The sequence below is a fragment of the Papio anubis genome, chromosome 2 (assembly GCF_008728515.1).
Source record: "Papio anubis isolate 15944 chromosome 2, Panubis1.0, whole genome shotgun sequence".
Taxonomy (NCBI): Eukaryota; Metazoa; Chordata; class Mammalia; order Primates; family Cercopithecidae; genus Papio; species Papio anubis.
Genome location: NC_044977.1, coordinates 45,308,336 through 45,325,523, shown reverse-complemented (window position 1 = coordinate 45,325,523; position 17,188 = coordinate 45,308,336). Strand labels below are relative to the sequence as shown.

General features: G+C 44.3%; 1 protein-coding gene across 2 annotated transcripts in view; it reads left to right on the top strand.

The window, feature by feature from the left end:
* The first annotated feature begins 526 nt into the window (after positions 1-526).
* The window catches only part of SNX4 (sorting nexin 4), a 79,034-nt gene continuing 62,372 nt past the window's right edge, over positions 527-17,188 (top strand). For both annotated transcript variants that reach the window (XM_003894040.4, XM_003894041.4), the window contains exon 1: positions 527-691. In XM_003894040.4, coding sequence (XP_003894089.1) covers positions 551-691 — 141 coding nt within the window. In that variant the 5' untranslated portion in view covers positions 527-550. The remainder of the gene's footprint in view (positions 692-17,188) is intronic.

Below are 17,188 nucleotides of genomic sequence, written 5' to 3'. Positions count from 1 at the left end.
GCCACTGCACTCCAGCCTGCGCAACAAGAGGGAAACTCTGTCTCAGGAAAAAACAAAACAAACAAAAAAAAACAAGAACTTGCAAGTATTACCTTTTGCTGAATGTGTTACTCAGCCTGCTGAAAGTTAATAATTTATGGAGCTCTGATCTTTCCGGGAGAACAGACTCAATAATAACAGGCAAGGCAGAGGCCCAGAGGGAGTAGGTCAGACTACGCCTCCAATTTCTTTTGAGTTTCGTTGGCTTTAGGATCGCCGTACCTACTTCAGGTGTTCACTTTCCCCTTGCCTTTCTCTTTGTCTCTCTCTTCACTAGCTCTCTCAGCTCTCTGGGTCTCCTGGCTTAGCAGCTGACCAGGTCCTCCGCAGGCTTGCGTGTCCTCCCACCCCCGGCTCCGCCTCCAGCTGCGGCTCCCGTAGCCCTCCAGGTCTACCAGCAGGGACGAGGCGTTGGCGAGCGGAGGGGCGGGCATCGCAAGCGGAGAGACTGGTTGGCCGCGGGCGCAGCGGCGGCGCAGGCGCACTGGGTTCGCCGCGCCGAACTGCAGCCATGGAGCAAACACCTCCGGACCCCGAGCGGCAGCTCCAGCCGGCGCCTCTGGAGCCGCTGGGCTGCCCAGACGCTGGGCTGGGGGCTGCGGTCGGCAAGGAAGCGGCGGGGGCCGGAGAAGAGGACTCCGGGGTCGACACGGTGAGGAGAAGGGGCGGCAGAGCCCTCGTGGCCTGTGTCGTGGCCTAGCGGGCCGGGCTGGGCCGAGCTGGGCCGGGCTGGGCTGGGCCGGGCTGGGCTGGGCTGGGCTGGGCTCGGCCGGGCTGGCGCGGGCCAGTGGGCTCGGCCGGGGAGGCCCAGCGGTGAGGGGGAGCGAGGTGGAGAGGCGGGGTCCGTAGGTGCAGTGAGAGGAGGCTCAGTGGAAAAACGGGGTGCTAGGTGCGGGGCGAGCGCCAGGCGCTGCGGGTGACTGAGGGAAGTGTCGAGACTGCGGAGGGGAGGGAAAGGGACGCGGGGTGCGAGCCCCGGATGGGCGAGGCTGGAGGAGGGGGTTTTCGGTTGTCGCGTAGCCGGGAGATTTGGACCGCGAGAGGAACGCTGATGTTTCAGGCAGTTGCTAAGGGGTTTTGCCGGGGAGGAGCTTAAAGGGACACAGTGGGGAGTCGGCAGCAGTGCTTGAGAAGGAAGGGAATGGGAGACTAGAGTGAGGCGCAGGTCAGGGGCAATAAGGGTGTTGGTCTGGTGCTGCCATCAGAAAACTGAAGAAAGTGTCAGCTTCAAGAAAAGGTACAAATGAGAAAACATTTTTTAAACTCCTTATTTAGCTGTAATTTCTTTGTTTTGGGGGAAGTGCTATATTTCCCATTGGAGACTTACTGATATCCCATGTGCTTTTTGAAGACCCTTTAGTAATTAGTGATTTTCATTTGCTTGAGGAAAAGGGGAAAAATGTATCATTATATTTGTAAGTGCTTTCATTCCAAAGTGTTTTCATATGTAATGCAAGATTTGTAGACCTGCTTATCTTGAAGCCTTTAAGAAACTAACTGCAGTGCTCCACATCAGACCGCCCTGCCCAAAGTCTCCTTTTTCTGTGTATTGCTCACATAGCTCACTTCAACCTCGACCCCCCCGGCTCAAACGATCCTCCTGCCTCAGCCTCTTGAATAGCTAGGACTACAGGCACATACCACCACGCCCGGCTAATTTATTTATATATTTTAAAAATTTTATTTATTTATTTATTTTTCTGAGACGGAGCCTCACTCTGTCTGTCACCCAGGCTGGAGTGCAGTGGTGAGATCTTGGCTCACTGCAACCTTCGCCTCTTGGGTTCAGGCGATTCTTGTCCCTCAGCCACCTGAGTAGCTGGGATTACAGGTGGGCGCCACCACTCCCAGCTAAATTTTTTTTTTTGTATTTTTAGTAAAGATGGGGTTTTGCCATGTTGGTCAGGCTGGTCTTGAACTCTTGACTTCTTACCATCCGCCCTCCTTGGCATCCCAAGGTGCTGGGATTACAGGTGTGAGCCATCATGCCCGGCCAAATTTTTGTATTTTTTGTAGAGATGAGTTTCACCATGTTACCCAGGCTGGTCTGCAACTCCTGGGCTCAAGTGATCTGCCCACCTGGGCCTCACAATAGTGCTGGGATTTTAGGTGTGAGCCATGGTGCCCGGCCTGAAAGCCTTTTAAGTTTAGAGACCAGCTGAGCAGGGACTTAGGGATTTGAGAGTTTTGCCTGCTGAGGAACATATCTAGGTATATAAGGTAGCATGAAGACTTTTTTGAGTGTACTTCTTTTTCCTTTGAGATAGGGTCTCACTCTGTCTGCCAGGCTGGAGTGCAGTGGCACAGTCATGGCTCACTGCAATCTCGACCTCCTGGCCTTAAGCGATCCTCCTGCCTCAGCCTCCTGAGTAGCTGGGACTACAGGTGCCACCACACCTGGCTAAGTTTTATTTTTTGTTTTTGTTTTTGTTTTTTTTGGTAAAGATGAGGTATCTCTGTGTTGTCCAGACTTGCCTTGAACTTTTGGGTTCAAGCAGTCCTCCTGCCTGAGCCTCCTGAGTAGCGGGGACTACAGGTACACACCACCACACCCTGCCATTAGGTATTTAATTAATATGAAATTGCAATTACAATATAAAATCTGTTTATGTTAATTTAAAAGACATTATATATGTCTCTTATTAATTAAAAGAACAATGTGTATATATAGTTCTAAATATTTGAAACCCAGGGATGCTATCATACAGTGTAAGTTGTAGTTACATACTATTTCCTGACGTTTTTATTCCTTTTTTTTGAGCAGTCTCTTGACTTGTCGCTCAAGCTGGAGTGCAGTGGCATGATCTCGGGTCACTGCAAACCTCTGCCTCCCAGGCTTAAGTGGTTCTCATGCCTCAGCCTCCTGAGTAACTGGGATTACAGGTGCGTGCCACCATGCCTGGCTAATTTTTGTGTTTTTAGTAGAGACAGGGTTTCACCATGATGGCCAGGCTGGTCTCGAACTCCTGACCTTAGGTGATCCGCCTGCCTCAGCCTCCTGAAGTGCTGGGATTACAGGCATGAGCCACTGTGCTCAGCCTATGTGGTTTCTTAAAACAACTCCCTAATTTAGTAATTCATAAAGAGACACAAGCTATTTGGGCAAATATTTCAGAATTACTAGGTGTTTAAACAAACATACATTCAGTGCATTCCTTCCCTTCCCCTATTCTCCCCTCAAAGAGAAAATCAAACTAAAAACCCATCCTTTGAAGATCTTCACATCCCTTCACCTCTCTCTATACTCTCTCTCACTCAGTCTGTCTTCAGTTGAGAATTACTGTTATACTTTTATGGCCTCATTGTAGCTGTTACTGATAGGAATGTGGTCTGGGGAGAAAAGTAAGTTAGTTTTGTGTGTGCTGTGCGCAGTGGGGCTCTACTTTTCATTTAATTCTCAAAATTACTTCCAATAGATGGGTAAATGGAACCAGCCAGAGGCTCAGAGAGAAGTAATTTGACCGTGGTCACAAGCTAGTCAGTAGCATGGCTGGGATGTGAATCTAGGTGCACCTGGCATTGAAATCAGTGCTTTTTCCATTAAGCCATTTTGCTTCATTAAAAAAAGTTTAACGTAGTCTTGTACATTGTTCCAATACTGTGTTTTAAATTTTTAGTGTAGTTAACACTAAGTTGTAATTTTTTAGACTAGTCAAGTGCAGTAGTGAGAAGGGGGAAAAGAGTAGAACAAAGAGTTTGATCTGTAACTGATTGTGAAAGTAAATTGAGATAACTTACTATCTTCAGACCAGCCTAAGTTGTAATTTTGAAGAGGAAAAAAGGTTTGAAAGATGTGTTGATTTATCCATTTTTTAACTACAAATATGTCTAGGCATTCGGAGATGTAAAAAAAGCTTGCTTAACCACCATTTTTTTCTTTTTTGAGACAGAACCTTGCTCTGTGGCCCCAGCTGGAATGCAGTAGCAGGATCTTGGCTCACTGCAAACTCGGCCTCCTGGGTTCAAGTGATTCTTGTGCCTCAGCCTCCCAAGTAGCTGGGGTTAAAGGCCTGTGCCTCTACGCCTGACTAATTTTTGTATTTTTAGTAAAGAGGGGGTTTCACCATGTTGGCCAGGCTGGTCTCGGACTCCTGACCTCAAGTGATCTACCCACCTCGACCTCCCAAAGTGCTGGGATTACAAGCGTGAGCCACTGCGCCTGGCCCAGCCTTATTTTTGACTGTAGATTTTAAGCGGGAGAGTAATTTATACTAATTATCCTACCCCAAGAGGTTGTGGAAACTGCGCTGCCAAAAAGTCGCGAGACTCTTTTGGTTTTAACACCACTAATCGGGATTCTTTAAATCTATGTAAGTTCTATATAAGCTCTTTTTCTGTACAATTTTTTAAAGCTATAGTCAGTTCTATTTAAAATAATTTGGAAAATGGAATATATGAGAAGGGAATTCATTCTCTAAGAAAGTAGTAATTACCCCGAGCAGAAGGAGAGGAAATAGCAAGGGAGTGGAGGACAGAGTACTTTTAGATTCCATTGAGTTGGCAGTTAACAGATAGGTATTTGCCAGAGAAAAAAACATTTACAGTATTTGCCAGAGAAAACCCATTACCTGAGGAATTCATAAGTAATTTTTAGGGAGAGTGCTGTAGACCTGGGAATGCTGACGGAGCAGAGTGATTGAACAGCTGGTGGTTAAAAATTCTGGTGCACATTGAATACCTTCACTGATTGGCAGCAGATAACTAAGTGGAGTAGACCAGATTGTGAGTAAGTTTTCAGGCATTCTGTGGGTAAGGATAATATTAAAAAGGAAGAGAAAGCTTATAGGCATAATTATAGAATTCATCACTTTAGCAGCAGATGGTAAAATCATACTCAGTAATTTTTTATTGATTGATTGAGAAGAGGTCTCACTTTGTTGTCCAGGTTGTTCTCAAACTCCTGGGCTCAAGTGATCCTCCCATTTCACCTCCCAAAGCACCAGAATTACAAGAGTGAGCCACAGCACGCATCCCCTATTTTTAAAAGAATTTTTAAAAATCATTTTCTACCTTAGTGGCTCTCAAATTTTTTTGAAGGTGACTCACAGTACAAAATACATATTCTTTTTTTTTTTTTTTTTGAGACCAAGTCTTGCTCTGTTGCCCAGGCTGAAGTGCAATGGCATGATCACGGCTCACTGCAGCCTTGACCTACTAGGCTCAAGCAGTCCTCCCACCTCAGCCTCTGGAATAGCTGGAACTACAGGCACATACCACCATACCTGGCTAATTTCTTCTATTTTTTTGTAGAGACAAGATCTCCCTATGTTGCCTAAGCTCGTCTCAAACATCTGGGCTCCAGTGATCCTCCCACCTCAGCCACCAAAATTGCTGGGATTACAGGCGTGAGTCACCATGCCCAACCCAAAATACTTTTTTTTTTTTTTTTTTTTTTGAGACAGAGTCTCCCTCTGTCGCCCACATTAGAGTGCTGTGGCATAATCTCGGCTCACTTCAGTCTTCACCTCCCGGGTTCAAGCGATTCTCCTGCCCAAGCCTCCCGTGTAGCTGGGACTATAGGCACGTGTCACCACGTCTGGCTAATTTTTGTTTTTTTTTTTTTTTTAGTAGAGATGGGGTTTTGCCATTTTGGCCAGCCTGGTCTCGAACTCTTGGCCTCAAGCAATCCTCTTGCCTTGGCCTCCCAAAACAAAATACACTTTTACGTCATAATCAGCATACACATACTTTAGTATGTGATTATTATTTCAGGAGAGCTTTCATTAGAAACTGACTAAAAGCACAGAGAAGACTTTCATTAGATCCCAAAACTACCCCATTTATCTAATCGCTCAACAACTATTTAATAGCCCCTAATTGATTTTCCTTGTAATATTTAATCCTCACAATGAAAATATGATAATTAACCACGTTTACAAATACTTAGCCATTACTTCATGCAATACTTTCTGATATTTTTCTTTTCTATATTTTTAAATTAAAAAGAAACATTGGGCTGGATGCAGTGGCTCACACCTATAATCTCGGGACTTTAGGAGGCTGAGGCACATCTCTTGAGACCCAGTCTACAAAAAATAAAAAAGTTAGCCTAGTGTGGTGACCTCCGCCTTGGGTCCCAGCTACTCAGGAGGCTGAGGTGGAAGGATCACTTGAACCATGGAGGTTGAGGCTGCAGTGAGCCGTGATCATGTCACTGTGCTCCAGTCTGGGTGACAGAGCAAGACCTTGTGTCAAAAACGGTTTTGGAGGCCAGGTGCAGTGGCTCACACCTGTAATCCCAGCACTTTGGGAGGCTGAAGCGGGCGGATCACCTGAGGTAGGGAGTTTTGAGACCAGCCTGGACAACACTGTGAAAGCCCAGCTGTACTAGAAATACAAAAATTAGCCAGGCATGGTGGCACATGCCTGTAATCCCAGCTACTCGGGAGGCTAAGGCAGGAGAATTGCTTGAACCTAGGAGGCGGAGGTTGCAGTGAGCCATGATCATGCTACTGCATTCCACCCTATGTGACAAAGCGAGACTCGGTCTCAAAAAAAAAAAAAAAAGTGTTGGTCCCAACCCACCAGATTAATTTCATGAACCATGAATGTGTTACTCAGTTTGGAACGCTGTTCAAACTTAACATATTGTTGTAATTTAAATAAAAATTAATGTTTTCTGAATAGCTGTGCTGTTACTTTAAAAGTATTTTTATAGAAAAAAGCACAAGAGAACAGGCCATATATTATAACCGTGTTTTTCTTAGTTATTGCTTTGGACTGAATGTTTCTGTCTCCCCAAAATTCATATGTTGAAACCTAACCCCATTGTGATGGTGTTTGGTGGAAGGGCCTTTGGAAGGTGATTAGGTCATGAGGATGGAGACTTCGTGAGTGGGATTAATGCCCTTATTAAAAAAAAAATCCAGAAATCTCCTCTCTTCCAGCCATATGAAGACAGTGAAACACAGCTGTCTGTGAACCAGGAAGCAGACCCTCGCCGAATCTGCCCGTTCCTTGATCTCGGTCTTCCCAGCCTCCAGGACTGTGAGCAATAAATTTCTGTTGTTTACGAACCACCCAGTCTATGGTCATTTGTTATAGCAGCCAGAACTAAGTTATTTACGGCTGGGGTAAGCATCACTATCAGTAAACATGTCATTTTTAACCTAGTACCAGCTACCTCTGATCAGGGTAGACAGAGCCCCAGAGGGAAGTCACTTCCATAGGTGCTTCTTATCCTTAGCTCTCTGACCTGTTTCAGTAACACAGACGCATCACACCTAGAAAAAAGGTGATAAGGAAGTATACTGTTATAGTAACAGTGGTTAGCGCTGGGTTGTGGGATACAGATGATTTACATTTACTTCATTTTTTTCAGTGTTTGTACATTTAGCATGTATAATTTTCATCATCAGAAAATTTAAATCTAAAAATAATGGCGGAAAAGTAGTACTTGAGCTCTTGCTGTGAGCCAGGCAACTTTAAAAACTCTTGATATGCATTAACCCATTAAATATTCCCAATGACTTTGTGAATTAGGTACTGTCTTTAGTCTGTTCGGGCTGCTATAACAAGGTACCACCGACGGAGTGGCTTATAAACAATAGCAGTGAATTGCTTACAGTCTTGGAGGCTGGGAAGTCCAGGATTAAGGAACTGGCAGATTCAGTGACTGGTGAGGGCTGCTTCCTGGCTCATTGTAGGCTGTCTTTTCACTGTGTCCTCACATGGTGGAAGGAGGAGAGGAACTCTCTGGGGTCTCTTTTATCAGGGCACTAACCCCACTTAGGAGGGCTCTACCCTCATGACCTAATCTTTCCAAAGGCCCCACATCCTAATACCATTACCTTGAGTGTTAGTATTTTAACATATACATTTTATGAGGACACAAACATTCCATTTATTGCAGGTACTATTATCTCTGTTTTCCAGATGAGGAAACTGAAGCACAGACAGGCTAAATTACTTGCCCAGCCTGGCCATCATGGCGAAACCCCATATCTACGGTTAATAAAAATAACAAAAATTAGTTGAGTGTGGTGGCACACACCTGTAGTCCCAGCTACTTGGGTGGCTGAAACGTGAGAATCACTTGAACCCAGGAGGTAGAGGTTGTAGTGAGCCAGGATTGAGTCATTGGCACTCCAGCCTGGGTGACATTCTGTCTCAAAAAAAAAAAAAAGTTGTTGTGACTGTTGACCCTGCACTGAGGTGAGAGGATTACTTGAGCCCAGGAGTTTGAGACCAGCCTAGGCAACACAGTGAGACCTCGTCTCTACACATAATATTTAAAAATAAAATAAAAATTAGGTCTCTCTTTAAAAGGTCCCTGGTCTCATCTGCCATTCAACAGGGCAGTCCATCTTTAAATCTGTTGAATGTGTCCTTTTAACAATTATGGTGTTCGGTTGTGTTATTCTTGGCACTGTTCTGTGCTTTAATACTGACGATTTAAGTAATTTTGTATCATCTACCAACGCTACTGGTGTTGTTGTTGTGTGCCTGTTTGTATTCTTTAGCTTTTATGTTAGCCGATTTTATGCTTTTATTTTTTTTTCTTCTTTGTAACCGGGTTACTGACAGGGTCAGTTTATGTTTCATATGTGTTATCTTTTTGACTGGGGAGATATTAATAACTTGCTTTATCAGGATGTGCTTTCAGAATTCAGGGAATTTGTCACTGGAGCAGATGGTAAATCAAAATGCTTGGCTGTGGCCAGAACGTATTATTAATACATATATATGTATGTGTCAACCAGTGAGGGCTTCATAACCAACCCTGATGTTGAGTGGCTTGTGCTTAGGTGATTTCTTGAGCTTTCTTTTGGTTGATGATTTCCTGCTCTCTTATTTTCTGTCTTAGTACATAAATATATAAAAACTTACATTTTATAAAAATGCCTTGAGGACTGAATGATTTGTTTTTATTGGCTGATGATTTCAACCCATTGGGTTGACTCTTTTTATCTCCTTTTAGGATTTTTACCTTCTTCCGCATTTTTCCTGTACCTTTTGGGAGAGCTCCGTAGTGTATCATCTGTTTTCATTGCTGATTCATATCTTTGCACTGTCACAGACCTCTTTCAGACCTTATAGTGGATGGGTTTAATTTGATATGTGTAGCTTTTTCTTTCACCTTTTGCTGCACTTAGTTTCTACTTTTATCTCTCCTTCATAAAACACCCCAATTATAATGCAGTACAATATTTTAAATTAAGTTAAAACCCACAATTTTGACAGTGAGCAAAGAAGAAAAAAAAAAGCCATAGCATAGCAGTTATCCTGTGGTCTCACTTTCTCTTCCTTGTTTAGACTTGGAGTTAGTTTGGGTGTATTTGAAACCTTTCTGCAGTGATGCACTTCTCAGACCTACGGCCTAGGTAGGGGCTGCCTGTGGTGTGTTTAGTGTTCTTTTTCACCTTTTGGTGTAGACCTGAGATGTTCTAGTGGGAAAAGAAAGGAGTCTGCTCTTCTTAAAACTCTGCTGCCTCAAGGGTGGAGCCTATTAACCACTGTCAAAAGTTTAGGTGAATTTAAAGTTTAATATGACTCCTGATTGTTTAAAAAAAAATTATGCTGACTGCTGATAATCTTGCCTTTGGCATATGTATAGTATTTGACTTTTGAGAGAGAGAGATTTGATTTTGGTTAAACCCCAAATTAGATATCAATATTTAGGATCATTCATATTTGTTAGAATGTGTTTATTCTTCAGTTTAAAAAATTGTGTTAAACTGGGCACGGTGGCTCACGCCTATAATCCCAGCACTTTGGGAGGACGAGGTGGGTGGATTACCTGAGATAGGGAGTTCGAGACCAGCCTGACCAACATGGAGAAACTCCATCTCTACTAAAAATACAAAATTATCTGGGGGTGGTGGTGCATGCCTGTGATCCCAGCTACTCAGGAGACTGAGGGAGGAGAATCGCTTGAGCCTGGGAGGCTGAAGTTGTGGTGAGCCGAGATCGCCCCATTGCACTCCAGCCTAGGCAATAACAGCGAAACTCTGTCTCAAAAAACAAACAAAAAAATGTGTTAAAATATATATGATATAAAATTTACCATCTTGATGGTTTAAAAATGTTCAATCATAAGTACATTCACATACATTGTAAAACCAGCCTCCAGAACTCTTTTCATCTTGTGGAACTGAAGTCATACCCATTAAACCACAGCTACCTGTTTCCCCCTGCCCCAGCTGCTGGCAGCCATCACTCTACTGTCTACGATTTTGATTACCAAGTACCTCATATACGTGGAATCATACAGTATTTCTCTTTGTGTGACTGTTTTATTTCACTTATCGTAATGTCTTCAAGATATATATCCATGTTGTAGCATATGACAGAATTTCCTTTGCTTTTAAGGATGAATGGTATTCCATTGTTTGTATATATCATGTTTAAAAAAATCCATTCATCTGTTGATGGACATTTGCATTGCTTCCACATTTTACCTATTGTGAATGATGGTGCCATGACATGGATATGCACATATCTCTTTGAGACCCTGCTTTTAATTCTTTTGGCAGGAGCGGAATTGCTGGATTATATGGTAATTGTATTTTTAATCTTTTGGGGCACCACTGTGCTGTTTTCCACAGCAGCTGCACCGTTTTACATTCCCGCCAATAGGGCACAAGGGTTCCAATTTCTCCACATCCTCACCAACACTTATTTCCTAATGTTTGTTTTTCATAGTAGCCATTCTAATGAGACAGTATTTCATTGTAGTTTTGATTTGCATTTACCTAATGATGAGTGATGTTGAGCATCTTTTCATGTGCTTCTTCAGAAAAATATCTATTCAAGTCCTTTGCCCATTTTTCCATTTTTGAATTGAGTTGTATATATAATATATATATATATATTTTTTTTCTTTTTTTTTGAGACATATTCTCGCTCTGTCACCCAGGCTGGATGGAGTGCAGTGGCGCGATCTCAGCTCACTGTAACCTCTGCCTCCCAGGCTCAAGCGATTCTCCTGCCTCAGCCTCCCAAGTAGCTGGAATTACAGGCACCCACCGCCACACCCAGCTAATTTTTTGTATTTTTATTAGAGACAGGGTTTTGCCATGTTGGCTAGGCTGGCCTCGAACTCCTGACCTCAGGTGATCCACCCACCTTGGCCTCCCAAAGTGCTGAGATTACAGGCGTGAGCCACCGTGCCTGGCCGAATTGGGTTGTATTTTGTTGTTGAGTTTTGGGAGTTCCCTAAATAGTCTGGATCCATGAGAGAAAATGCTTTCTTCCATTCTTTGGGTTGCTTTTTACTCTAATACTGTCCTTTTGTTTGTTTGTTTGTTTGTTTTTGTTTTTGTTTTGAGACGGAGTTTCAGTGGTGCAATCTTGGCTCGTCACAACCTCTGCCTCCTGAGTTCAAGCAATTCTCCTGCCTCAGCCTCCTGAGTAGCTGAGATTCCAGGCATGTGCCACCACACCCGGCTGATTTTGTATTTTTCGTGGAGATGGGATTTCTCCATGTTGGTCAGGCTGGTCTCGTTTTTGTTTTGTTTTGTTTTGTTTTGTTTTTCCTCTTGAGACATAGTCTCGCTTTGTCATCCAGGCTGAAATGCAGTGGTGTGATCTTGGCTCACTGCAGCCTCTGGATCCTGGTTTCAAGCAATTTTCCTGCCTCAGCCTCCCAAGCAGCTGGGATTACAGACATGCCAGCACACCTGGCTAATTTTTGTGTTTTTGTAGAGATGGGGTTTTGCCATGTTGGCCAGGCTGGTCTTGAACGCCTGACCTCAAGTGATCCTCCTGCCTCCGCCTCCCAAAGTGCTGGGATTACAGGCGTGAGCCACCTCACCTGGCCTGTTAACACTGTCTTTTGATGAACGACATTTTTCATTTTCATGAAGTCCAATTTGCCAGTGTTTTCTTTTACTGCCTGTGCCTTTGGTGTCATATCCAAGAAACCATGGTCACATCCAATGTCTTGAAACTTTTGCCCTGTGTTTTCTTCTAAGAGTTTTATGCTTGGGTCTTTGAACCATTTAAAGTTAGTTTTTGTGTAGGGTGTTAGGTAAGGGTCCAATATAATTTTTTTATATGTGGATATTCAGTTTTCCCAGCATTGTTTGTTGGAAACATTGTCCTTTTCTCATCGAACTGTCCTGTCACAAAATTGTTTGACCATATATTCGAGGGTTTATTTCTGGACTGTCTATTCGATTTCATTATATACCTGCCTTTATGCCAGTACCATATTGTTTTTATTACTGTAGCTTTGTAGTAAGTTTTGAAACTAGGAAGTATGAGTCCTCCAGATTTATGCTTCATTTTCTTTTCTTTTTTTTTTTTTTTTTTTTTTGAGACGGAGTCTGGCTCTGTCGCCCAGGCTGGAGTGCAGTGGCGCGATCTCAGCTCACTGCAAGCTCCGCCTCCCGGGTTCACGCCATTCTCCTGCCTCAGCCTCCTGAGTAGCTGGGACTACAGGCGCCCGCCAGCGCGCCCGGCTAATTTTTTGTATTTTTAGTAGAGATGGGGTTTCACCGTGGTCTCGATCTCCTGACGTTGTGATGCGCCCGCCTCAGCCTCCCAAAGTGTTAGGATTACAGGCGTGAGCCACTGCGCCTGGCCCTTTTTTTTTTTTTTTTGAGACAGAGTCTCGCTCAGTCGCCCAGGCTGGAGTGCAGTGGTGTGATCTCGGCTCACTGCAAGCTCCGCCTCCCGGGTTCACACCATTCTCCTGCCTCAGCCTCCTGAGTAGCTGGGACTACAGGTGCCTGCCACCACGCCAGGCTAATTTTGTGTATTTTTAGTAGAGACGGTGTTTCACCATGTTAGTCAGGATTGTCTCCATCTCCTGACCTCGTGATCTGCCCACCCTGGTCTCCCAAAGTGCTGGGATTACAGGCATAAGCCACTGCGCCCGGCCTTATGCTTCATTTTCAAGATTGCTTTGGCTATTTGGGGTCCCTTGAGGTTCCATATGACTCTTAGGATGAGTTTTCCTATTTCTGCAAAGAATGTCAAAGAATGCCATTGGGATTTTCATAGGGTTTGCATTGAATATATAGAGTGCTTTAGGTAGTTTTGATATCTTAATAATATTAAATCTTCCAAATCATGAACATGGGATGTGTTTTGATTTATTTATCTTCTTTTAATTTCTAGCAATGTTTTAGTTTCCATTGTACAAGTCTTTTACCACCTTAATTCCCAAGTATTTTTTTCTTTTTGATGCTATTGTAAATTGACTTATTTTTATAATTTCGTTTTCATTAATTTTTTTTTTTTTTTTTTTTTTTGAGACGGAGTCTCGCTGTGTCGCCCAGGCTGGAGTGCAGTGGCCGGATCTCAGCTCATTGCAAGCTCCGCCTCCCGGGTTTTTACGCCATTCTCCTGCCTCAGCCTCCCGAGTAGCTGGGACTACAGGCGCCCACCACCTCGCCTGGCTAGTTTTTTGTATTTTTTAGTAGAGACGGGGTTTCACCGCGTTAGCCAGGATGGTCTCGAACTCCTGACCTCGTGATCCGCCCGTCTCGGCCTCCCAAAGTGCTGGGATTACAGGCTTGAGCCACCGCGCCCGGCCTCATTAATTTTTTTGTTTTGTTTTTTTGAGACGGAGCCTGACTGTTGCCCAGACTAGAGTTCAGTGGCGCGATCTTGGCTCACTGCAACCTCTGCCTCCTGGGTTCAAGCGATTCTCCTGCCTCTGGGAATGTCTTAATTTTTCCTACACTTTTGAAGGACAGTTTGCTAGATATAGGATTCTGGATTGACAGTTATTTTTATTTTTTAGCACTTTAAAGATATCAACTCCCTGTCTTCTGGCCTCCAAAATTTCTGATGAGAAATTTGCTGATAACCTTATTGAAGATTCCTTATATATGAGCAGTTGCTTCTGTCTTGCTGCTGTCAAGATTCTGTCTCTGAAAAGTTATAAGGTGTCTCATTAAACATCTTATTTTGGATTTTGTCAAGCTTCTTGGATATTTATATACATTTCTTCTATCATATTTGTGAAATTTTCTACCATTATTTCTTCAGATACTGTCCCTTCCCCTTTTTCTCTCTCCCTCTCCTTACTACCAGAGTGCACATGTTGGTTTGATGGTGTCCTGCTTCTCCCTTAAGCTCTGTTTACTTTCCTTCCCTCTTTTTTCTGTTCCTCGGACTTGGTAATTTCCATTCTCCTATCTTCTGGTTTGCCAGTTCTCTCTTGTGCCTGCTGAAATTTGCCTTTGAACCCCTCTAGTGAACTTTTAATTTCAGTTACTGTACTTTTCAGCTCCGGAATTTCTTTTGGTTTCTTTTTTCTTTTTCTTGCCCTATCACCGAGGCTGGAGTACAGTGGCATGATCTTTGCTCACTGCAACCTCTGCCTCCCAGGTTCGAGTAATTCTCCATGCCTCAGTCTCCTGAGTAGCTGGGATTACAAGTGCCCGCCACCATGCCCGGCTAGTTTTTATATTTTCAGTAAAGACGGGGTTTCAACATGTTGACTAGACTGGTCTTGAACTCCTGACCTCAGCCTCCCAAAGTGCTGGGATTACAGGCATGAACCACCATGCCCGGCCACTTTTTGGTTTCTTTTTTTTTTTTTTTTTTTTTTTTTTTGGGTGTCTCGCTCCGTCGCCCAGGCTGGAGTGCAGTGGCGCGATCTCGGCTCACTGCAAGCTCCGCCTCCCAGGTTCAGGCCATTCTCCTGCCTCAGCCTCCGAGTAGCTGGGACTACAGGCGCCCGCCACCACGCCCGGCTAGTTTTTCGTATTTTTAGTAGAGATGGGGTTTCACCATGTTAGCCAGGATGGTCTCGATCTCCTGACCTCGTGATCCGCCCGCCTCGGCCTCCCAAAGTGCTGGGATTACAGGCTTGAGCCACCGCGCCCGGCCCTTTGGTTTCTTTTTAAGTTTTCTGTCTCTGTACTGATACTTCTGTTTTGTTCATACATCTTTTTTTTAAATCATTTTTTTACTTTCTCCACATCTTCCTTTAAGTTGTCTGAGCATCTATAGGATGATTACTTTAAAGTCTTTGTCAGCCAGGCATGGTAGCTCCTGCCTGTAATGCCAGCAGCTTGGAAGACTGAGGCTTGTGGATCATTTGAGCCAAGAACTTCAAGACCAGCCTGGACAACATGGCCTGTAGTTTCAGCTACTCTGGAGGCTAAGGCAGGAGAATCCCTTGAACCCAGAGGTGGAGGTTGCAGCGAGCTGAGATCGCACCACTGGACTCCGGCCTGGCGATACAGCAAGACTCTGTCTCAAAAAAAAAAAAAAAAAATTAGCCCGGTGTGGTGGCACACGCCTGTAATCCCAGCTACTCAGGAGGCTGAAGCACAGGAATCGCTTGAACCCAGGAGCCGGAGGTTGCACTGAGTTGAGATTGCACCACAGCAATCCAGCCTGGGTGACAAAGCTAGACTCTGTCTAAAAAAAAAAAAAGAAAAAAGAAATGAAAAAGGGGGTAAAGGGATAAAAGTCTTTTTCTAGTAGATCTGTCATCATGTGTTTTTCAGGAGCAGTTTCTGTTGATGTATTTTTTCCCTCTGAAGGGTTCATACCACGCTGTTTCTTTATATGCCTTGTGATTTTTTTGTTGTTGAAAACTAGGCATTTGCAGGCTGGGCGCGGTGGCTCAAGCCTGTAATCCCAGCACTTTGGGAGGCCGAGACGGGCGGATCACGAGGTCAGGAGATCGAGACCATCCTGGCTAACACGGTGAAACCCCGTCTCTACTAAAAAATACAAAAAAAAACCTAGCCGGGTGAGGTGGCGGGCGCCTGTAGTCCCAGCTACTCGGGAGGCTGAGGCAGGAGAATGGCTTAAACCCAGGAGGCGGAGCTTGCAGTGAGCTGAGATCCGGCCACTGCACTCCAGCCTGGGCCACAGAGCGAGACTCCGTCTCAAAAAAAAAAAAAAAGAAAAGAAAACTAGGCATTTGCATGTAATAATGTGGTAACTCTGGACATCAAATTCTTCCCCTACCCTGGGGGTTGCTGTTTTTGTTATTTGTATTTATTTTTTAATTGCTGTAGACTGTCTCCATGCCAAAGATCAGCCTGAGAGAGGTGTAAACTTAAAGTCTTTAGAGATCTTTCCTGAGCTTGAGCCTTTTCCTGGGCATGTATGATTGTTTTCTAATTGTCCTCATCTATCCAGTTGTTCTTAAACGTCCAATTTTTTCTTTTTGAGAGACAAGGTCTTCCTATGTTTCCCAGGCTAGTTTTGACCTCCTTTGCTGAACTGATCCACCTGCCTCAGCCTCCTTGGTAGCCAGAACTAAAGGCACGCACTACCACACCTGGCTAAATGTCTGGCTTACAAAAGAGGGTCAAAATAAAAATGAAGGGAGGAAAAACAGGATGCTGGCTTTTGAATCCCGTGGAAGTCACTTCAGCCAGGACAGGAGGCTTGCAACAGTGTGGGGAGGAGCAACAGCAGTGGCCACTACTTCTTTGTGCCTCTTAGAAGAAGCAGTTGGTGATCAGAGGACAGATCATGGATGTTTGGAGAAAAAGGCCCTTTTTGCCTACCCTGGCTTCATCAGGCTGTTCCAGGAATGCTGCACAGCTGCCTGTTAGGCACTAAGGGATAGGTAGCTGAAATTGATTGAAAGTAACCACATTTTGTCATCCAAGCCTTCCCCTGGGGATTGCAAGCCTTTATTGGACTCCAGAGTTCCCCAATACTTACATCAGATAGGGTCTGCCAGTGCAGTTGTCATCTAGGTGGGGAGATGGATTCCTGGTGCTTCCTATTCACTATCCTCCCAGAATCCTTTGTGTCTAATGTGTTTTTAAGATATTTTCTTATGTATTTTTATAGATTATTCTTGGTCACTTATGAAATGTCTAAATTTTAATCATTCAACATATAGTACCTTTTAAACTACCTCTGGAAGGCCGGGCGCAGTGGCTCATGCCTATAATCCCAGCACTTTGGGAGGCCAAGGCAGGTGGATCACCTGAGGTCAGGAGTTCGAGACCATCCTGGTCAACATGGTGAAACCCCGTTTCTACTGAAAATACCAAAGTCAGCTGAGCGTGGTGGTGCATGCCTATAATCCCAGCTACTTGGGAGACAGGCAGGAGAATCCCTTGAACCCAGGAGGTGAAGGTTGCAGTGAGCCGAGATTGCACCAGTGCACTTCAGCCTGGGTGACAGAGTGAGACTTGGTCTCAAAAAATAAAAATAAATACATATTTAAATAAAATACCTCTGGAAAAGTTAATGTACTTTTGTATGTTGATAA